General features: G+C 41.2%; 1 protein-coding gene across 3 annotated transcripts in view; it reads right to left on the reverse strand.

Moving 5' to 3' along the window:
* The window catches only part of smco4 (single-pass membrane protein with coiled-coil domains 4), a 44,570-nt gene that overhangs the window by 18,959 nt on the left and 1,322 nt on the right, over positions 1-24,289 (reverse strand). The window contains exon 2 of one of the 3 annotated variants that reach the window (XM_049576852.1): positions 2,763-2,835. The exons of the other annotated variants lie outside the window; for them this stretch is intronic. Coding sequence (XP_049432809.1) covers positions 2,763-2,823 — 61 coding nt within the window. The 5' untranslated portion in view covers positions 2,824-2,835. The remainder of the gene's footprint in view (positions 1-2,762; positions 2,836-24,289) is intronic. 3 annotated transcript variants of the gene reach the window in all.

A 24,289-nucleotide genomic window follows, 5' to 3' on the forward strand; every position in this document is an offset into this window, starting at 1 on the left:
ATAGCCTAAATAAACACAGAGGAGGAGAATAGAATGTGAAACAGCCTTTATTTCATTAAAAACTAAATGAAAACAACGAAATAGGAGCGCTATTCCTGACCAGTGCATCAAAAGACATGCAGGCCAGGGGAACGAAACAAAGAACCGCATGAATCTCTTTATTAATAGCCTATAATATGAGGTGTTTTCTCCTGCGGGATGGGAGAAGACACAAAATCAGTGCATCTCTATTAGCCTATTGTGCGGGCATAAAGTCTCAGAGTTTTGCGGGAGCGGGCGGGAGTGGCCATACACATTGCGGGAGCGGGCGGTAACGGTCAGAAATTCAGAGGAGCGGGCAGGAACGTGATGAAGAAAACAGTCCCGCGCAGGGCTCTACTCTGACAAACTATTTTATATGAATAAAAGCCTAAGTTGTAGCCTATCTGTGTTTTTACGAGCCAAGCCACCACACACCTTCACTCACTCTCACCAACTGCTGCCGATAAAAAAAAAACTCCCACTGACTGCTGCATATTGATTTGATATTAGTGTGCCTATCAAGTGCATTGTTTATCAATACGTCATGCATGAGCGTCGCGAGCTAATGGCGGGCACCTGCGCTGGCTGCATCTGGGAAAATGAAGAGACAGAAGTCGATATCTGATTTTCTTCAAGTAAACAGAAAAAACAAAATGATCAAATTACTCCAGCTTCCACTGTGGCCTCATCTGTGCCTTTATGTATAAATAGGCTTGGCCTGTTGTGTGTGAATGTTATGGGATCAGAGGGGTTAATCTGAGCAAGCATGTGTTCGTGTTCATGCGTGTACTGTAGATGTGAGTGTGTGGCGTCAGAATAAAAAAAGTGCTCCGCAACGTCAGTAATATTGTCTGTTTCAATGTATATGCCCCCCACCCCCTCCGCGACTTGAAATTATGGCCACCCCTTGTGCAGACGCGTTCCGCGATCAGTGTCACTGATAAAGGGAGAGGGACCCAACTGCAGTCAAGATGGCCGACTAGGGCGCCGCCATATATCTAGTCTATACCGGAAAGTTGGAAAGTCCCAAGCGGAAGTTTCTTCTTCGTGTAATTTTTTGCTTATTCCGCGGCCATACTGATTAGCGGGTTGTGTTCAGAGAACGAGAGAACGGTAAGAAAAATAGTCTTTTAATTATCATCCAACGAGTGTGGTATGGTTTCTTAGATGTAATTCGTGCTATTTACAAATGCGATGCATCGAAGAATTAGAGTGTCATGTCTCGTGAAGGCTGTTTATCCGCTTGACTCGATGGTCTGGGCTAACGTTAGCTTAGCCAAAGAAAGTACGCTAATGGATTTGGCCAAGTTGTATGGCAATTTTTTCAGCGTTTTTGGTGTGTGTATTACCCTATACACACACACGCGCATATTTATTTCTTACATATATATATGTATGTGTGTGTGCCATTATTATGACTGTGTACATCCCTCCTCATCCTCATCCATCCTTCAATCATGTCACCATGGCAACGAAACTTTGTTTTTTTTTTTACACTAGTATGTGTGCCACTGCTGTATATATTGTTGCATATATTCTATTGTATTGTACATATTGTTTTACATTTTATATTTCTATATGTTATATATTATACTACAGTCTTTGTTGAATAGGAGCAACTGTAACACTAACAATTTCCCCCCAGGGATCAGTAAAGTATTTCTGATTCTGATATATTCTTTTCTTCCAGATGCACCCTTCTATAATTGAAAAAGGCGACAGGCTGAAGTGCACAACCGTGTCGCCATCTGTGTTTGCGTGTCCTCTCTGCCCCAGATTCACTACCAAAAACGAAAGTGTCATCCAGAGGGACTTGGCGAATCATGAGGCAAATGCAGTGCATTTCAAGGGTATGTTCATCAAAACATCAAAAAAAAAAATCTGTGCACACCTGAGTGTGTGACAGGTGCGTCAGAGGAAAATTCAACTCGAAGAACAATTAGGGAGACTCCCGCACACTGTCTCGCTTTGTCTTGATTTATTGAATAAATGACGGTCTGAACGACCTTCATCAGGTATACTTGCAGCCTGCAAACATTTCTACACATGTGCACGACTTAATGTAGCACTGTTATGTCTGTTGTATAACTCTACTTCCCTACCTCGTGCAATACTGTATGTTTACACTGTTTTTTTATCTCTATGCAATATTTATTCCACTGTGTATCGCACTGTAAAATCTCGCTGCTAATATTCTGTGCAATCTGTAAATGTAAACATAGTTTACATTGCTTACATGGCTTAGTATGTACATTGCTTAGTATTTTTATTCTTAATGTTACACACCATGTGTGTATTGTACAACTCTGTACACAATTATCCTGCACATATATCCATATCTCTCCCATATATATGTACAAGTGAAAGGTGTATATACTGTAAGTAGTCTTGTGTGTATATCCCTGCCCATTTAATACTTAACATTTTATATTTGTTATATTTGTATATCTTTGATTCTGATTTTTAGCTTAATTTTATAAGTATCCTACTGTCACTTTCTCCTTCCTGTCTGTACAGCTTGAGCTGCTGTGACATGATTGAACTCAGTAAAGACGTTGTTTACAAAAAAAGAGAACTCCAAGTGAAGTTATTATTGCCAGTATGATAGTGTAATATTGTGTTTTATTGGATTCCAGAAATAAAATAGAATTAACAGAAGACTGACAATAGGAAAATATAATTATTGCATTCATTTAATAGCTAAACTGGATAATGAACACATCTCTAGACCCAGGAAATACCTGTTCTGTTGCAGTAACAAATGTCTGGCGCCATTGTGTTGCCCATGATGTCCCCGCTCATCCCTGAAGATCCCTGGTGGATGAAAATACAACCAGCAGGATTGAAGTCATTTCTCTAAGCTGCTGTTCTGTGCCTTTGAACACTCGGGGTCTGGGGAGCTGTGTCTGCACAGTGTTTGAATGATATTTGTAGCAGAGGCAGATTAATACACCATGAATCTACAACAATTTTCCTTCCTCCCCAGCAGACTGCAGCATAAAACAACACACTTGCCACCACAGACTGATAAAACATCTGCAGCATCTTACTACAGATGTCAAGAGATCTGAGCTTCCTTAAGAAAAAGAGGTGGCTCTGCCCCTTTTTGTAGAGAGCGTCTGTGGGGGACCAGGGACCAGTCCAAATTATTATCCAGGTGTACACCTAGATACTTATGACTTGGCACCACCTTGATGTCCATCCCACAGGTATTCACTGGCTGAAGAGGGGGCTTGGACCTGCAGAAATCTATAATCATTTCCTTGGTCTTTGAGGTGTTCAGTAGGAGACAGTTCTTGTGACTCCAGTCACTGAAGGCTTTTATCAGTTCCCTGTATTCAGATTCCTGCCCATTCCTGATACATGCCACAATAGCAGTGTCGTCCGAGTATTTCTGGATGTGGCAGGACTCAGAGTTGTATCTGAAGTCTGCTGTGTACAGTGTGAACAGGAATGGAGCCAGGACAGTCTCCTGTGGAGCCCCCGTGCTGCTCATTAATGTCCCAGAAGCACAGTTCCCCAACCTGACATACTGTGTGCTTCCTCTCAGGTAATCTGTGATCCAGGAGATAAAGGAAGGATCATATGATTAATGCATAATGTCTGGGCAGTACAACCCTTACACTGTACCACCAATGATTTACAGTGCCTTCTTTTTTACTGTTAACATAAATTAATATTAACCATATGCTAATGTGAAAGTAAGTATGACATTTGTTGTGACCATGTGTGCATGTTGCAACTGCAGCCTAATCTGAAAGTGCTGTTTATTTGGTTGTGTAAATTCTCATTTTTTATTAATTCTCAGTTTATTTAATCTGAGAATTCAGTTTATTTAACTTTAGTTATTCTTCAGTCCGATTGTGAATGTGTGTGTGTGGCCACCACCACACAAACATAATATTTACATTCGTATTCATAACGTTGATATTAAAGTTAAATCCATGAAACGTTAGCATTATAACTTAGTGATATTATTGTAGGCTTTTAACTAACTTCTGAGTTTTACAGTAGCCTATAAAGTCGTGGCGAGACAATTAACTAGTCACTTATACCGTTACGATAAACATGTAACTGCACAAAATGCATAAAATTATGTTATGTGTAAACGTATGTGTTTTTTAAGTTTTTATTTTTGTTTTAGCTCGGTCATATTTCCGGGATTGAGCGGCGATTAACCAACTTCCGGTTGTGACTTCTGGCATGGATTGGATGTATGGCAGCGCCTTGTCGGCCAGATAAACATGTAACTGCACAAAATGCATAAAATTATGTTATGTGTAAACGTACGTGGTTTTTTTTAAGCTTTTATTTTTGTTTTAGCTCGGTCATATTTCCGGGATCGAGCGGCGATTAACCAACTTCCGGTTGTGACTTCCGGCATGGATTGGATGTATGGCGGCGCCTTGTCGGCCATCTTGACTGCAGCAAGGTACTCTTGGGATAAAGGAGGTGATGAAGATGGTAGAGTTGCATTTATAAAGTGTATTTATAATTAAAGGAAAGTGGCATTTATCAACACATATGTGCCAAACACATGAAAATGACTTCTTTACTCAAATGAATAATATATTGTCTGAACTGTATGATTTTGAATTAGTAATCGGTTCTGACGTGAATGCCATACTGGATCAAAAATTGGATAAATCAAGTAAGTCTCACTTTAATCTACAAACAACTAAAGCATTAAATCATTTACTCTCTGATTTTAATCTTATGGATGTCTAGCAGCTACATAATCCCACAGCTAAGGAGTATACTTTTTTCCAATAGGCACAAAACTTCACAAGGATAGACTTCATTTTTATGTCTGCCTCCTTTATCTCTTTGGTTTAAAACATAGAAATAAAGCACATGACTAACAGATCATCATGCGTATGTATGTATGCCAACTGTTGTTTTCTAATTTGCCTAAAAGAGCCACTAGGTGGCAGTGTAACTTAACCTTGTTGCAAAATCAAGACTTCTGTGAACAAGTTGAAATGGAACTCGCAGAATTTTTAAAGATTAATAGTCACTCAGTGGATGATGCTAGGTATCTCTGGGACGCAATAAAAGGCTTCATAAGAAATAATGCAAGTTGATATTCTTCTAGACAGAATAAAGAACAACTTCGAAGAATACATGAATTAGAAACCGCAATTTCTGACCTAGAACGATCTCAGCAAACAAATTACTCTGAGAAAACAGCAAAGTCTTTAACTAAAACAAAAGTAGAACTATTACTAACAGAGAGAGCTGAGTTTGCCATACATAAAAATAGAATTACTATTTTTATGGTAACCGCCCTAGTAGGCTCTTCGAACAAATGATCAATTTACAAATATAGGATTTATTACATCAGAAACTGGGGCCATGTTATCAGAACCTAAGTTTATTAATCAAAGATTTTCCAACTTCTATAGACAGCTGTACACTTAAGACAATCTTTCCTTAGCATCAGGTAAGGACAACTATCTTGAGAAATTAAATTTAACTTCTTTATCCACAGATGAAGCATCAATATTAGGGGCCCCTTTATCTCTTGATGAACTTAAACAATCTTTAGCAAAAATGAATAAAGGCAGGCCACCTGGAAGTGATAGCATACAGTAAAGGCCAAAAGTTTGGACACACCTTCTCATTCAATGCGTTTTCTTTATTTTCATGACTATTTACATTGTAGATTCTCACTGAAGGCATCAAAACTATGAATGAACACATGTGGAGTTATGTACTTAACAAAAAAAGGTGAAATAACTGAAAACATGTTTTATATTCTAGTTTCTTCAAAATAGCCACCCTTTGCTCTGATTACTGCTTTGCACACTCTTGGCATTCTCTCGATGAACTTCAAGAGGTAGTCACCTGAAATGGTTTTCCAACAGTCTTGAAGGAGTTCCCAGAGGTGTTTAGCACTTGTTGGCCCCTTTGCCTTCACTCTGTGGTCCAGCTCACCCCAAACCATCTCGATTGGGTTCAGGTCCGGTGACTGTGGAGGCCAGGTCATCTGCCGCAGCACTCCATCACTCTCCTTCTTGGTCAAATAGCCCTTACACAGCCTGGAGGTGTGTTTGGGGTCATTGTCCTGTTGAAAAATAAATGATCGCCCAACTAAATTCAAACCGGATGGGATGGCATGTCGCTGCAGGATGCTGTGGTAGCCATGCTGGTTCAGTGTGCCTTCAATTTTGAATAAATCTCAACAGTGTCACCAGCAAAACACCCCACACCATCACACCTCCTCCTCCATGCTTCACAGTGGGAACCAGGCATGTGGAATCCATCCGTTCACCTTTTCTGCATGCCTCACAAAGACACGGCGTGTTGGAACCAAAGATCTCAAATTTGGACTCATCAGACCAAAGCACAGATTTCCACTGGTCTAATGTCCATTCCTTGTGTTTCTTGGCCCAAACAAATCTCTTCTGCTTGTTGCCTCTCCTTAGCAGTGGTTTCCTAGCAGCTATTTGACCATGAAGGCCTGATTCGGCGCAGTCTCCTCTTAACAGTTGTTCTAGAGATGGGTCTGCTGCTAGAACTCTGTGTGGCATTCATCTGGTCTCTGATCTGAGCTGCTGTTAACTTGCGATTTCTGAGGCTGGTGACTCGGATGAACTTATCCTCAGAAGCAGAGGTGACTCTTGGTCTTCCTTTCCTGGTCGGTCCTCATGTGTGCCAGTTTCGTTGTAGCGCTTGATGGTTTTTGCGACTCCACTTGGGGACACATTTAAAGTTTTTGCAATTTTCCGGACTGACTGACCTTCATTTCTTAAAGTAATGATGGCCACTCGTTTTTCTTTAGTTAGCTGATTGCTTCTTGCCATAATATGAATTTTAACAGTTGTCCAATAGGGCTGTCGGCTGTGTATTAACCGGACTTCTGCACAACACAACTGATGGTCCCAACCCCATTGATAAAGCAAGAAATTCCACTAATTAACCCTGATAAGGCACACCTGTGAAGTGGAAACCATTTCAGGTGACTACCTCTTGAAGCTCATGGAGAGAATGCCAAGAGTGTGCAAAGCAGTAATCAGAGCAAAGGGTGGCTATTTTGAAGAAACTAGAATATAAAACATGTTTTCAGTTATTTCACCTTTTTTTGTTAAGTACATAACTCCACATGTATTCATTCATAGTTTTGATGCCTTCAGTGAGAATCTACAATGTAAATAGTCATGAAAATAAAGAAAACGCATTGAATGAGAAGGTGTGTCCAAACTTTTGGCCTGTACTGTACATCCTGAGGTCTATGTAAAATTCTGGACCCTTTTGGGACCACCATTATTAGAGATGTTTAACACAGCTTTTCAGAAAGGATCTTTTGGAAGAGATGTAAATATGGCACTAATAACTCTTCTTTTAAAAAAGATAAGGATGTGCTAACTACTGCCCTCTGTCTTTATTAAATGCAGATTTAAATTATTTTCAAAGACACTTGCTATTCAGTTGGAGGTCTACTTGCCTAAATTGGTTCATCCTGACCAAAGTGGATTTGTTAAAAAGCGCCTTTCAGCTGACAATTTATATCAGCTATTACATATTCTTGATACCTCTGATAATCTCTCATCAAAAGCTATTTTATCAGTTGATGCAGAAAAGGCCTTTGACCGGCTTGAGTGGTCTTTTATATGATCCGCTTTGAATTGCATAGATTTGGGGTCTAAATTTATTAATATGATCAAAACTATATATGTAAATCCTTCAGCTAGTGTAGTTACTGGTAACATACACTCTCCTCCCTTCGAAATAAATCAATGTTATTTGTTTTATCACTGGAGCCTTTGGCACAGTCTATTAGGTCATCTCCAAACATCATACCAATAAAAATAAAATCCACTCAGCATCACATTTCCTTATTTGCCAATGACATTCTTTTATTTTTTTCTGATATAAAGTACTCTCTTCAAAACATCCTCAATATTTTTGAACAGTTTAGCTATGTCTCTTGCTATAAAATAAAGTGGTCCAAGTCCTCTCTGTTACCAATCAATTCTATGAGCAATGATGAGTGTGCAAAGTTTAATATCCCAGTAGCATCTCACTTTAAATATTTAGGAATAAATGTATTTACATCCTTGGAAAAACAATCTCTAAGAGCTATAATAGTGCTCTTAGCATGATCAAACATGATTTGGAAAGATGGCATAAGCTACCTATTTTCTGGCAGAATTTCAATAATTAAAATGAACGTGCTTTCTTGAATCAATTTCTGTAGCTACATGTTACCTCTAGCACAACCTCTGAGATACTGGGACAAAATACATTGTATTATTACCAGATTTTTATGGAGAGGCCCTAAAATAAAATTAGCCAATTTACAAAGAAAGAAGAAGTTAGGGGGTCTATCAGTACCTAATTTTAAACCTTATTTCATGCTCTTACTATCCATCCCTTATTAAATTGGTTTAGTGAGAACTCTTCAATTCCATGGCTTAATATTGAGAAGAATTTGGTGGCACCGGATCCTTTAAATGGCTTTTTGTTTACAGGTCTTTCTGTTAGTAAATGTAAACTGGAGTACAGTTCAATAATAGCCCATGCAATTCAAAATTTTAGGAAAATGGAAAAGATATATAATTGGACATCTAAATGGCATGCTAATACTCCAGTATTTTATAATACTTGATTAAAGTCTGGTGGAGAACATTTTATCTCACCTTATAGGTTCAATTCAGGTATCCATAGCTTAGGAGACATCATGAATGATGCTGGTTTAAAGCTATGGTCTACGTTTAGAAAGACTGAAAGATTAGAAAGATTATTATTAACATCATTTAGATGGTAGTTGTGGCCCAATAGTGCTAGCTACACAATGTGAAGAGCAAAAGGAACCACAAAAAATCCATTCTCTCTGGCGGCTGCAGGTCTGCAAATTGACCAATCATAGCCATCCGGTCCGCATAGGAGTTACTCCTGGCTCAAATTTGTACTCTCTCTCTTACCCTCCGTCCAATCCCCTCGCTCCATTTTGACACTCCTCTGCTCCTCGTCCCGCCTCGTCCCAACCCCCCTCTGCATTTGAAAGTATGAGCAGTTTGTAAGGCCCTGAGTGATTCAGCTACATGAGTTTCGATATGGAAAATAAAGAGAGCGACAGCAGCAAACGGCCTTTGCTTGCCCCACCAGCAAAGGCTGAAAGGAAGCGTAAGTCTGCCTCTGAAAAGGTAGAAACGAAGAGGAAATGTGACAAATTGAGGGCTCAAAGCAGAGTAAACATCGGGTCATCCTTTGACCGATGGAGAAAGCTCAGGCAAGATCTGGGCCTGAAAAGTGATGCTGATACAGCAGAGTTTTTGTTGAACAGGTAATATTTCGTTTTTATTGTGGATGACATAGATAACTGTATGCCAGTGCTGGCTTATGACTGTGAAAGCTGCCATTAGTTTTTTGTGTGGTTAGACGGTGTCAAAACATATTTTGTCTGCAATATTATCAACACTTGTTTACTTATTCGATGGAGACGTTTGCCTTATTTCTAGCATTGTAAGCTAAAATTGCTATCATGTTTACACATTCTCACACTTTTTTTCAAATCTTTCTCAAAGTCTTTCTAAACGTACACCATAGCTTTAAGAAGCTTTCAGGATTTGAGGGAAACATATTAACTGCCATCAGACTCCTTTTTTATATATTTACAACTACATTCTGCTTTACGGGCAGCAGGTGTTTTGACTGACAGACAACCTATTAATCATCCAATGATGGAATCATTTAAGAAGTTATCAGGACTTACTAAAGGACGTTTCTGCAATCTATAACACTTTGTTGGAACATATACAGACCCCGTTAGCGATAACTAAAGTATGGAATAAAGACTGCTCTGAATCATCTGTAGACTGGGCTAGAGTTTGAAGAATGTTTCCTATTCCTCACAAAATCTAAATAATAAATTAACAAATCTGAACTTCATCTTCATACCTATTTAACACCAGAGTGATGTTTTATGATTAATTTAATCACTTCTCCAGACTGTAATTTATGGGATTTGAATCACATATCATGTGGAAGTGTCCATCAGCTCGAAATTTCCGGGAACAAATAACAAAACGTCTCTCTGAAACAACTGGATTAGAGATCAACTGCTCTCTAAAATGTATGCTCTTGAATGATGATTCCAGGCAAAACTTTAACCATATGCAAAGACTGTTGTGGCTATCATCATGTACTGTTGCTAAAAAGATGTTGGCGGTTAGGTGGCAACCACCGAACACTCTCTCTATGCATCAGTGGATATACTCCTTAATAGAGGTGTTATCTATGGAGCTCTCTGTTGCTAGAATGAATGGGGCAGGCCAGGTTGTGCTTAAGGCTAGAAAGGAGGCACTCAACGTAGCTAGAACTATGATATAACTCTTTATTCTTATTTGGTTTTTTTTTGTTTGTTTGTTTTGTTTTTATGTATTGATTTGAAATATCCAGCATGTAGTTAAATTTAGAGAAAGATCTGTGGGGACAGGGTTGGTCAGGGTTAAAGAGCTATAATATGCAGGTGTTTTGTACTGTTGTTTTCTTGTATCTGTTATTGCCTTAGTCACTACTCATAATACGATTAATTGTATTGTATTGTATTGTATTATTATATATTTTGTTTTGTTAATTTTTCTTTTGTTTATCTATTTCTCTGTTAATGCCCTGTCGTATGTTAATGTGAGAAAATATGTATATTTATTGTATACGATTGACAGACATTATATGTTGATGTATACCTGCCTTCCCTGTGGAAAAATAAAAATTTAGGAAGGGCATGAGAAATAAAGGTCTGTATCTGGAAATAAAGGCCCGTTTCTAATGTAGTCTGTTTCAAATGAAGCTGGTACCCTCTGCAGTTGTGGTGAATAAAGGCCCCGTCACTATTTGTGGATTTTATTCCTTTATATCCCCATTATGAAGAAATAACATTCTTTGCTAGCTTGATGCCAATGGCAGTACTGCTAAAGTGCCTCCACTATTTCATGCCATCATTTTTCCTTTTTTACTCCCGTTGTGGTAACAACCCTAGAGGAATTGTCAATAAAACGGGGGTGTTGTTTCCATGCAGTTGCCTACAGCAGCAGATCGCGTATTCCTGTGTTCCTATTGGTCAAAGTGACGGCTGTGAAGGAAATAGTTGTGGAAAACCAAAAAAAAAAAAATCAAACACTCAAGACTTTCTGTCAGGAAATCATTATGAGGCGTCCCAGATGCGGCGTTAGTTGTCATCTACTATGACACACTACACGAGATAAAATGATGCATTATCACACACAACACTCATTGTCGTTCATGATCCCGAACTGACACCATACGACCTGCGTCAGACTATAATCAAGCTGATATCATGTTGTTTGAACCCCGCTTCATATAAGTATCATTCAAATTACATTTTTTATATGGTCATGGGTTTGTGTTTCAGAATATAATTATCTACACCTACATGTTTTGAACCATGGAGTACTGTGCTTTGCTGTGTTTAGTATGTCAAGCTAACACACACTGCAACTCAGGTGGGAGCAGAATCCCCCTCTGACTCTTCACTTTGGCTAAATGTCAAATGATTATACTAAATAATTCTTAAACAGGAAAATATTCTCCACATTTTGTTCAGAATATAATAATGTTAGATCAAGCAATGTGCTATTCAGCTGTCAAGCATGTACCAAGCTCATTACTCAGCATGTTCTCTGCAGAAGCAATGGCCTTAACACTGTACCCCTCTCCACTCGCACTCCTGGCACTTAATGCCATCTTTCCATAGCACTCCTATCTTCTGTCCTTGCACACTCCTCACTATGCTTACAGATTAATTGATGTTTTTCATTTTTCTGTTACCAATTATCTCACAGGGAGCAGATATGAAACACAGGCCTGCACTGATCAATTCCACACACCCCCATATTCTGAAACACATCAGTCAGAATAAAAAATAAATGATAAACCTTCACCTTCAAATCCGAGACATGTATAGCTGCAGCCAGCCAAAATCTGTTTGAAGCTGACATGACACACCCCTACAAACCACACCCACCACCAGTGCAAGACAAATCCACCAGCACAACAGTTACTTGGTTATTTGAACCCTGCTCAATGTGACACTGTAGTGAGGTAGGGCTGGGCAATGAAATGCTAACGATAATTATCCTGATATATTTTATAATTTTTAAAATCCTACATATAATTAAACCACCCATATGCCCCTAGGGGGACCATCCACTGATGCGTATAGTAACATTTTAGCATTAAACATTAAAGGGATAGTGCACCCACAAATGAAAATTCAGCCATTATCTACTCACCCTCATGCTGAAGAACACTCTGGTTAAGTTTTAGAGTCCTCACCAGGGCAGGAATTTCACGAGGGCCACGAGGGCCATGACCCTCCTCATTTGGCCATTTGGCATTTGGAAAAAAATAATGTGATGACATTCTGGAGTCATTGGGCAACATCAAATGAGACGATGCATACATCACCAGTGGGGGATTTGATTCGAGCCTGGCATGAACCGCTCGGACGGGCTGTAACAACAGTTTGACACCAATCTATCACCAGTAGGGATAGACCGATATGGATTTTTTAGGGCCGATGCCGATACCGATTTTTTTCCATCACCCTTAGCCAATGACTGATTATGGACTGCCAATTTTCTTGAGCCGATATTTGGGGCCGATACTGCTTTTGCACCCTCAATTTACATAAAAAAAAAAAATGACACAATGATAACAAATATGACAGGTCTCAAGTTTAAAATAAGAAACATTTATTGAACAGGAAAAAATACTAAAACAAGATGGAAAGTTGAGGTAGAACAGGTAGAATATTATTATTATTATTATACATTCAAATAAAAAAAGAGTTCAGTGCTTTTAAATCTTCCAGTAATGTCTTTATAAAATAAACAAATATTTAAGCTGAAGCATAAATAAAACAACAACTACTGTACACAGTAGGATTCAACAGCTTTGTTCAACTTAACCACATACTTTCAAATGAAAAAAAGTGCCAGGGAAAAATAAATCTGCGAACCCACGCGCGTATCGGCCAATGCAGATACAAGTAAAAAAAACTCAAATACCGGCCCGATATATCGGCCGGCCGATGTATCGGTCTATCCTTAATCACCAGCCAACCAGGAGGCTCCATCAAACGCCCAGGCAGGGATTGGTACCGAGACCCGGTACTAAACAACCCAAGGCAAGTTTAATCAAGACCGTAATAACAGTAAGCTCCGCTATTATCGGCATTACTTTTTAAAGTTTCGGTTTCATCATCATTCTGCAGCCTCTCTCCTGCTCTCTGCATGTCACCCCTCACAGCGCACGCACACACACAGACACACAAACTCAACAGCAGAGGCCACGGTGCAGATGAAGGGAATATAACTTCAAGATTGCTCTGGCTTACAACAACTACGCTTGTTACTGTGAGTAACTGCAATAAAACCTCTGCCAGCCAAGCCAATACTTTATCAATACATGTAATCAGCATGTAGAAAGCCTATTTCAATCTGCTCTGTCCGCAGTCTCTCATTCACCGCCATTATGATTTAAGATCACGGTCGACACAAGCACATCACACTCGTGGTGCTAACAGCAAGGTGTTAAAGACAAACTAAATGAAAGCTGTCTGTATGTAGGCTAACACTTTATCTGAACATGTACCTGAGGCAGCCGACCTGCAGACAGTGAGTGTCCTCAGTAGAGGAGGGACAGAGAGCAGGATGAATGACTGATACTGATGTTTGTCTTCATGTTTAGATAACGTGACTTTTTTCACTCAGTATTGTGATGTCAGGAGGAATATTTATATTCCAGTGAGATATTATTGGGTTTTAAATAGTGACTTTGTTATTGTAAACATGACTGTTGCTGCCATGGACTGTATAAAACTATATCCTGTGTAACTGACCTGTAAGGAGGAGGTGAGGTGTGTGCATGTGTGTGTGTGGAGAAGAGGAGAGAGGGAGATGCTGGTAGAGAGATAGTGTGTGTGTTATTAGACACTGTTAATGTCATTTATCATGCTTCTGTGCATTGATAGCTCTCTTTTAGTCTGTTTCTGCATCATGTTGAGGAGGGCCATGCCTGTGTATATAAATATATATGTATGCAAAAAAAAAAAAGTGGATCGGTTGCTCGCTGCTAAAAATGTGGCCCATCGACATGATCTGGTTTTTAAATGCGGCCCAGTTGAAATAGTAATTGAATAGCCCTGCTGTAGTTTGTTTGTTTGTTAGCTATCTAACAACACATCAAAAATAATTATAAGCCAGTCTTGTTCAGTGAATCAGTTTATCATGTACACTCAAAAAATATTTAGGCCTTATATTTAAGATTGTTTGCTTATAAATACATAAACCTGGTTGTTCTATATTTAAAACACATTGGGTTTATTAGTGCTATTAAATAAATCACATTATTACTTATTATACTCATTATTATTACTTGAGCTCATTTTATTTATTCATTTCACAGATACTTATACATCCTTAGTCCTTAAATTAAATTCATTATGGACATGGACTTAAAATCATTGTTTTATTGTATGGCCTCGCTGCCCTGGCTTTTGGCCTTTGTGCCCTCAAAAAATTGACAACATGAAAGGCCAAGTGGCCTTGTCCCTAAAATGACGAAATTCCAGGCCTGGTCCTCACATCCCTTGCGGAGATCGGCAGGGAGAGCGGCTAGCACACCTAATGGCAGACGGCGCCCCAGACTAACGTCCAAGAACACAAAATTGAATCCACAAAGTATCTCCATATTGCTCATCCATAGTGATCCAAGTGTCCTGAAGCCCCCACAGAAAAATTTGTTTGGAAAAACGTCATATGAACTCTGTTTTTAGCATCACTCAGTACGTTTACATAGACAGTTTAATTCCACTTTTAATCAGAATGAAAGGCCATTCCGATTAAAAGTGGTCATGTAAACGGTCATTCGGGTTGAAAAATGGTCATTCCGCTTGAAAATTAAATCCGATTAAAGGGGGTGGTTTATTCCGTTTGTCATTCCGAATGAAAGAATTTTGTGTGCATGTATACACTCATTCCTCTTTAAGTTCATTCCGGTCTTTCTGCACATGCTCGTTTCCTTGCCCTTCTGGCGCGATGACGCATATAACGCGCGTAGCAATGGGCTGCATAGCAACGGGCTGAGATAGAGCAGTCGGACTCGTTGCACTCACCGGTTTCCATTCGCCACAGCACAGTCTTCTACCTCCCTTCTCCTCCTCAACAGATGAAGCATTCAGATTTATTTCATTCCGAATGAGAAGCCATCATGTAACCGTAGCCACTGTAGCCTGTAGCTCTGACTGCTTCTCTGTGCTTAGGGTGATCGGTGATGCACGGTCTCTGAAGAGCCGCAGTATCGTCAGTACTGATGTCCAGATTCTCAAGTGCAGGCATCGCCAATTCCCAAGCTGAGCAGCAAAGACTTTCCTCATCCGTTGGCACTGCTTTGCATTTGAAACAACTACACCACCAGGTTTCCAGTGCTCGTCTCCAGTATTCTGCGGCTGGCTGAGGATTAGGCTCATGAGCTGTGGTGGCTGATTCGTCCAGTAGCCTGAGTTCCGTCCGTATACACGGGCTCAAACAAATACGGCTCAACAAAGAAATGCTGTTCCTCCTCAATTTCAAAGTCTTCAGACATGTTGGGCTGTCCTTTGCTAAAAGACCGTAGTGCAAATGATCTTTTAGCTACTGTGGTTACCGTCGTCTCCCCCTGCCGTGCACGTCATGTGATGTAAACACTGGTAAGCAAAGCTCATGCTTTCGCTGGTCTCGCGCAAGTGTGCACACATGAGCGCGGAGCACAGAGAAGCAGTCAGAGCTACAGGCTACAGTGAGGCTAAAAACAGAGTTCATATGATGTTTTTCCAAACACTTTTTATGTCGGGGCTTCAGGACACTTGGATCACTACGGTTCAGCATTATGGAGATACTTTGTGGATTCAATTTTGTGTTCTTGGACGTTAGTCTGGGGCGCCGTCTGCCATTAGGTGTGCTAGCCGCTCCCCCCGCCGATCTCCGCAAGGGATGTGAGGACTCTAAGACAGGGGCGTTGTTTCAGCAAAAGCTAAGGTATGGCAATATGACGTGACGCCACAGAGCTACTGATGATGGAGTTTCAAAAATATGAACTTATATAAAACTTCACTTTGGTCTTTGACCTGTCAGAAGTACATACTATGCTATTGAAAACTGTTTCAAAGGACATGAAGCTGTTTCTCACATTCATAATACCTCAAGTCTGCATGTAATGCACGACTTGGTGAGAGCAGTGAAAACATTGGACCTATTTCAGTGCATATTTCAGCACCACGGACAGCGAGCGGAGCGGATTTAATTATCATTAGTCATGTGTTTAACTTCACAGAAAATAAAGGAAATAAATTAATTATAAGCTCATTTCTAGAAGATAACCAAGGGGTCCGGTGTATGAAACACAGTAAAACAAAGGCCAATTTGGTACAATACTGTATAGGCGAATTTATTGGGGTGTCTCCAGAGACCGAAAATACAAGTTTAACATGCCGACATAAAGAAAAAAAAACCCACATACAATCAGACAGGCTTCAAGACATCATTTAGATGGGCTGTCTAGAGCAGCAGAGCAAAATGCTTTTACAACACACAGATACCGTATTTTTCCAAATAGTAGCCCGGGCGTTTATTTCACAAAATCGATTTTGACCACAGGTGTTTAAAAGAACCAGGCAGCTATTTGCTCAAGGCTTTTATTTTTTTTGCACCGACCTGCACCAGGCCGTTATTTGGTTACAGTTCCTGTCCAGTATGTTTTTTTAGTGCAAAAATACTGTATAATGTAGGGGTGAGTTCGTGTACAAAAATCTCAACATTTAGAGTGGGTCATTTTTTTCGTGTACACGTGTACACGTGTTTCACCGCTGGGTGGTGCTACTGCATTATACCAGTAAAGCCCCAGTTATCCGAATACCAACCGAACGGGCCATTTAACCAACCGTTACAGGCCACCACACCGAAATGTCGCCATTCTGACGGTCCGCCATTCCGAATTCTGGTCCCTGAGTCCTGACAGCAAGCTATGGTGAGCCTGTAGAAGCTGTATTCCCCATGCATGTCAGCGATTTTCACCAGGGACGCACGTGAGTAATTCAGGCTGACATTACCTGTTTTTCAGCAAACTCTTCTGGTAATTTTATTAAAAGGCATGGCATATAGGTCCACAGTAACTTATTATTATTATTATTATTATTATTATTATTATTACTGGGTCTTATAAGAGTGGGCTGCAATGAGTACCGGGCCATCAAATCACAGCATCCGCGGTGAGAGGACACGGAATTGTGTGCGCTTTTACGCACGCGGGTCAATGCGATCACGGATATTTGATGTGGGAAAGATGTAGCCAGGTGTATTACCTGTTTTAGATACGTGGCTGTCTGTCCGTCCGTCCGTAGCACGAGTCATGTGCACCGCTTCACCACCGACCCGTGCGTAAAAGCACAAACAGTCCCTCAAGGAGGGACAGCCATGAGACAATGAATGAGGAAATAATCGCCCGGGCGTTTAATCGGACCAGTGTTTAATGCGCAAAATGGGGTCAAACCCCCCGCGGCTATTAGGTGCCCGGCGGCTATTTGCCACTGGGCAACTATTTGGAAATATACGGAAACTCACATAACTCATAACTTGCGGAGGAACGAAGTGGTGAACAATTTGATTCAGTAACACTCGTATTCGCTAACACTCGTGTTCACTGATGAGCATATTATTGACCCATTTAAGTGCAATACAATGAAAACAACCAGCCAGTGCGCCTCGAGTAAGATGACTACAGAACCTCTCTCTTTTTTTCTTCCCAATTCCAAGGTATGGCAGCTTCCATATTTCGCCATACCTAAATGATGCCTATGTTCTAAAACTTCACCAGAGCATTCTCATACTCATGAGGGTGATTAGATAATGGCTGAATTTTCATTTTTGGGTGCACTATCCCTTTAACACACTCAGCAATATATTTTCAGTATAATTGTTTTGGCCACAGATAACACCACAGCGCAGCTCCATGATTGAATTTGCCACATAACATTAGCTCTGTAGCAAAAGTTACTTAGTTAAGTTCTATAGCTGTATGGGTCGACTCATCTAATGCTAATGGTAAGTTAGCAAGTTAATGTGACTGCCTGTGACTTCAACCATGTTTCCCTCTCCTCTCACCTGACTGGATTTAGAGTTTGTTAACTGTCCAACCAGAAAAAATAAAACCCTTGATCTGCTGTATGCCAAAGTCAAAGAAGCTGACAGAGCCACTGCCTTACCACCACTGAGCAGGTCAGATCACGACTTGGTTCTTCTGCAGACATGTTACCCCGTGTGTGGAGGCAGCCTGCAACTAAACTCACAGTCAGGAAATGGACACCAGAGGTTACTGATAGGGTTGGGTACCGTTCATAACTGAACCGACACGGTACCGGTACCAATATCTGGAATTCGGTACCGGTACCAAACGGTACCTTATTTTGGTACTTTTAAACCCTATGGGCCCTAGGGCTGTCAAAATTGCTCAAAAATGATGTTTGAATATTCCTCCTTAAAATAACTCATACGTTCGAACCATTCGAATATTTTTTTTTCCGCATTATGTCCACAAGAGGGCAAACTAATACAAGGAAACATACTTGTATCTGTATTAATACAAGGAAACATAACTACTTGTAGGTATTTTTATTTCAACATAAACGTCTTTGAAAACATTTACATACCTACACATTAAAACACATAAAACAATTACTGATAACATTACGTTATAAACAACCGTGGACCTCTTGCTCGCCCCCCCTCTCTGACCCGTGGCCACACCACCCGCGGAAGCACTGCCAATAGCCTCGAAGCGCCGGACCGTGACCAGCTCGCGCCCTGCAGCGATCGTTTCGGCGTCTGATCTATTTTCTGTGCGAGCCGCGAGCGAATGTGTCAAGCCGGGTGACGGAGACAACAGCTGGGAGCAGAACCGCTTGTCGACCAGCGTGGAGAAATGCGCGTCTGATGCCAACGCCCACTCGTAAAGAGGTCAGCTGTGGTGGTGTTTTTTTTTTTTTTCTCCACAATCGAATATCAATTTTCACATTCAAAAGGTCCATTTTTTTTTCAAATTCGAATTTAAATTCGAATTTAGAATATTCGTTGACAGCCCTCATGGGCCCTAGGCCTTTTTGGGGTATTTTTACTGCCTTTACTTTTAAGCTCATATCACAGTCATTATAAAGGCTACATACACATGCTATATCTTGTTTTGGTTTTTTTTCAGGACAATCTCGGCTAACCAGATTTGCCATCACTCCATGTCCTTCTATGTGCCTGTATTTTATATTAATTTTTATATCAATGAAAAAAACAAATCTGTGTTACTAAATTCTTACATTTTGACATGTATCTCACCATAGCAAGTTGGAAGTTGACATATTCTGCCATATATGAAGAGGGGAGACTCTCTGGAATCTGGCAATATAAGAACCATGATGCTGGGACATTCTGTCACTTCACAGCTGTCCAAAACATGTGGTTTGTGCCAGGCGGACATGATTGCCAGTATTTTTTCATTATTGCAAGAAATTCCATTGACTCATTCACAAGTCAAAATGTGTTTTATCTGAAAGAAACATGCAATATTTACATCTAAGATAGTAGAAAAATAGTCAGCCAAGTGCAATTATGTCCTACAAGATAATATTTGTTTTTCAGTTTCAGTTATATATTGGAGAGACATTTTGGGCATTGGTGGGGGGGGCACGTGTCCCCCTCAATGTATATGGTGAGTACGGCCCTGTCAGAATGCATAATTAGGCTGCAGTTGTCTGGGTGCGCAAAGGTGAAGTGGCTGGTCTTGTCATACAAAGTTTGATGGAGTGTCAACTGGACAATACGGAGATATTTGCATCTTGAAAGCTGGACTACAAATGTGGATAGACAGGGAGAAACACACGCAAGCCTAAGACGTGGTAAGATACGATATTCCTCACTATATGAAGTGACTGATAACAAGATCTGGATTGTAAAGAAATTCTAAAGGTTTTTATTTTGGATTTATAGCGTGATGGGAAGACAGCACAATGATGTGTGTGGTCTTGCGCTTTCATGTGATATGCATGGTATTTCTGTGCGATGCTGCATTCGCGAGTAATCCATCCAACAGTAATGTGTGTGCAGAGCTGTATGAAAGCTCTGTTATGCATCAATTTATTGTAACTTTATCAATTTTTTTCACTGTGAAAACACTGGAGTACCGACAAGTGCTTGGTCTTGTCGGAAAGCTACAGTTTTGCAGTTTCACGTGATATGCGTGGCTTCTCACTATGACGTGAATTAGGACACACTATGCGTCGTTCGGGCCCATAGTCTAAACTTCTCAGTTTCAACATTTTATTGAGAACATTTAGGAACAGTGCTGCACATTAACTTTTGTCTGCACATTTTTTTTGTCACCATTGTTGCTGAGTCTGAGGTGCTAGTCATGCACTCTCGCTCCGCCTCCACCTCAGGTACCGAAATTTGGCACCGATTCATTTTAAGTGAATCGGTACTCGGTAGTACCGACGTGAATCGGTGCCAAGTACAAAAAGTACCGAGTTTCGGTACCCAACCCTAGTTACTGAAGCTCTAAGAGACTGCTTTGAATGCACAAACTGGGATGTGCTGCTGGAAAAAGAGGAGAACATCATGGACATTGATAGACAGGTTGACTGTTTTACTGATTACATCAACTTCTGTAGAGACACAGTCATACCTACAAAGACAGTATGCTGTTTCCACAATAACAAACTTTGGATTACCAGTGACATAAAGGCAATCCTCAATGAGAAGAAGGCAGCTTTTAGAGATGGTGAAAAAACATGGCTCAAACAAGTGCAACATGAGTTGAAGAAGTGACTGAAGATGGCAAAGGTGGAATACAAAAAGAAACTGGAGAGGAATCTACAACACAGCAACATCCGTGAAATGTGGAGAGGAGTCAACACCATCTCTGTTTACAACGAGAAAAGACAGCCAGTGGTGGGTGATGGCGAAAGAGCTGATGAACTCAATCAGTTCTTCAATATATTCAATACAGCAGCCACTCCCACTTCTAATGCTGCTTCTCCTCCTCCTCCTCCTCCTCCTCCTCCTCCTCCATCACCTCCACAACTTGTGTACAACTTCAATGTGGCAGCCACCCCCCCTCTTACACCTGTGCCTCCACCCTTGTCTGTCACAGAGATGGGGGTGAGGTTGGAGCTGGGAAGACTTTGCTCTAGGAAGGCTGCTGGCCCAGATGGTGTGTGTCCAAGGCTCTTCAATGACTGTGCTGCCCAACTGTGTCAACCTCTCCACAAGATCTTCAACCTCAGTCTACAGTTGTGGCGGGTGCCAGCACTGTGGAAGACTTCCTGTGTTTGTGCCGGTACCAAAAATTAAATGTCCAGCTGAACTTAATGACTTCAGACCAGTTGCCCTCACTTCGCACATCATGAAGATCTTGGAGTGGCTGATTCTACGCCTACTGCGACTTGAGATCAAAGACAAACTCGACCCCCTGCAGTTTGCATAGAAACAACACATTGGGGTGAACGATGCTGTCCTCTACATGCTTCACCGTGCCCAGTGTTTCCCATTAATTAACGAAACTACGGTGGCCCGCCATAGTTTAATTTGACCCGCCATAGTTTCTAAATGAAAGATTTAGGCTGCCGAAAGTATTGACTTCTCATGATACAAATATCTCGAACGCCATAGCGTTTTGTGCCAATGTGCTCAGGTTGTCAGATCCAGCGCTCGACAGTGCGAGCGTTTCACTCAACTAAAAATATGTGTGTGCGAACTGTAAAAAATATTTAGGGACACGTGCGCATAAAAAAAATCAGCTTGAAGCAACCTATATTTTTGTCAATAAAAATATATGATAATCTAACCGCAAATGTTGGAGGAACTCCAGCCGCCTTCCCTCTTCCCTCTTCCCCGTGTGACACGGTTATGGGCAGTTTTCCAAGCCACTGTCAGCAGCGTGGAAATAAGTCAATGGGCTCTAGTTTCCCGGTGCAGCGCAGGCTGGCGAACCCCGCGCAGAGCTAGTTTCGAGCAACGAAACCCGAGGCGCGCTCAGTTTGGTAGTTTGGCAGACCAATGTGCGCTGAGATGGGTGTGGTGGCGCAGGAGGGGGAGGTGTCGACAGATCCAGCTTGGCGCAGTGATAGTTTCGTGCCAAAAGGCTTCGCCGAAGGTGCGCTAAAAGCTTGCCATCTGAAACCAGGTCTACTGTCAACGCAGGGGGAGCAATAAATACCCCCCCCCCAAAAAAACACTACTCAATGCAACTATCTGCAATCAGCACATAAATGTATCTCTATATCAACTGTCCCGTCACATCTGATGTCAGATCAAAGGGGATCGGCACCGTTTGGCACATTTGGCAAGTTTGGCACGCGTAATGGAAACCCAACCTGATTTGATTAAACAGCTGCAAACTAATGATCTCACATCCCTCTCAGCCAACCACAAACAGCCACAGCATCAGATAGGGAGTATATATTCAGCATCTGTTATCTTAGAAAAGTCAAAAGAAAAGAAACAGAGTGAGACTGCGAGAGAGAAAGAAAGAGAGTGCGCGCGCACGAGAGAAACGCATCATTGATTTACAATTGTGGTGACCTCCTCCCAGGCTAACTTTGCATCATCAGCCCGTGGAGGTCTGCTCGCAGTTCCGTATATTCAGACACTGCGAGCAGACCTCCCGCACTAAAACATCAGGTTCCTCCTGGGAGAAGTTTGGCCGTCTGACGCTGCTGCTCTCTTCTGCAATGGTGAATTGAGTAAACTCTCATTACGCCTTCGTGCGGCACATTTAAGGGCGAGGAGAGGGGCTCATTTGATTGGTGTGATGTGCGTAAAACCCACTCCACGCCTTCTCTCCTTCCTCTTTCCGACTTGCGCATGTAGGAGGTACGGAGGTGGGACAGACGAGTAGCTGCGCCAGGCGCACGGTGTGCCAAACTTGCAAAATCCGCCTGGCCACACCCAGTTGGCAAAGCGCAGGTGCGCTGCGCCCCCGGCTCGCCCGGTCTGCGAAACTAGAGCCCAGAGTGTGGAGAAGAGGGACCGGAAAAAGCGGCGGACCTCCGGGGAAGTCTGCTCCGTTCTCCCCGCAGTTAGGGACCGTTCGCCACGGTACTGCTGCTGGGCAGGGTGGAAATAAGTCCTGCAGAGTTACAGAGGACCTGGAGAATGTTTTAGAATAGTAATAACATTATATAAGATAATGATATTACAAAGATAATATAAGATAATAACATTAATGACAAAATGAAATTGCAATACTTTTTCAAAACTTGATGATTTTACCTTTCTGTACATTTTGTATTCACAATTTACAATGTTCAAAATTTTCTTCGGATGCATCCAGAAATACTCGGACGACACTGCTATTGTAGCGTGTATCAGGAATGGGCAGGAGTCTGAATATAGGGACCTGATAAAAGCCTGGAATCACAAGAACTGTCTCCTCCTGAGCACCTCACAGACCAAGGAAATGATCATAGATTTCTGCAGGTCCAAGCCACCTCTTCAGCCAGTGAATACCTGTGGGGTGGACATCGAGATGGTGCCAAGCTGTAAGTATCTAGGTGTACACCTGGATAATAAGTTGGACTGGTCCCTAAAGACAAACACTCTCTACAAAAAGGGGCAGAGCCGCCTCTTTTTTTTGAGGAAGCTCAGATCTCTCGACATCTGTAGTAAGATGCTGCAGATGTTTTTATCAGTCTGTGGTGGCAAGTATGTTGTTTTATGCTACAGTCTTCAGGGGAGGAAGCATCAGAAACAAAGATGCAAAGCGGCTGGACAAACTAGTCAAAAGAGCTGGCTCTGTGACTGGAGTCAGGTTGACACACTGGAGGAGGTGGTGGAGAGATGCACACTGAAGATGTTCGAGGCCATCATGAACAACCCAGATCATCCACTCCACAACACCTTGATGGACCAAAAAAACTGGTGGACGGCTCCTCTCTCTTCAATGCAGGACAGAGAGATACAGAAGATCCTTTATACCAACAGCCATCAGGCTTTATAATTCTTTGACAAAATAGATGAGCTGACAGATAATTGAATTTCCCCTTGGGGATGAATAAAGTTATTCTTATTCTTAACTGCCTATTTCATTAGAACAAAATGACATGACTAACGGTAACGTGAATGAAACCTCCATATATTATTAACTCATCAGTAAACATGAGTTCGGTTTGAGTCACATCAAACAGACTTTCCTCAACAATAAATAACCCCACATTACTTCA

This window comes from Epinephelus fuscoguttatus, linkage group LG5 (assembly GCF_011397635.1).
Source record: "Epinephelus fuscoguttatus linkage group LG5, E.fuscoguttatus.final_Chr_v1".
In the NCBI taxonomy this organism is placed as follows: domain Eukaryota; kingdom Metazoa; phylum Chordata; class Actinopteri; order Perciformes; family Serranidae; genus Epinephelus; species Epinephelus fuscoguttatus.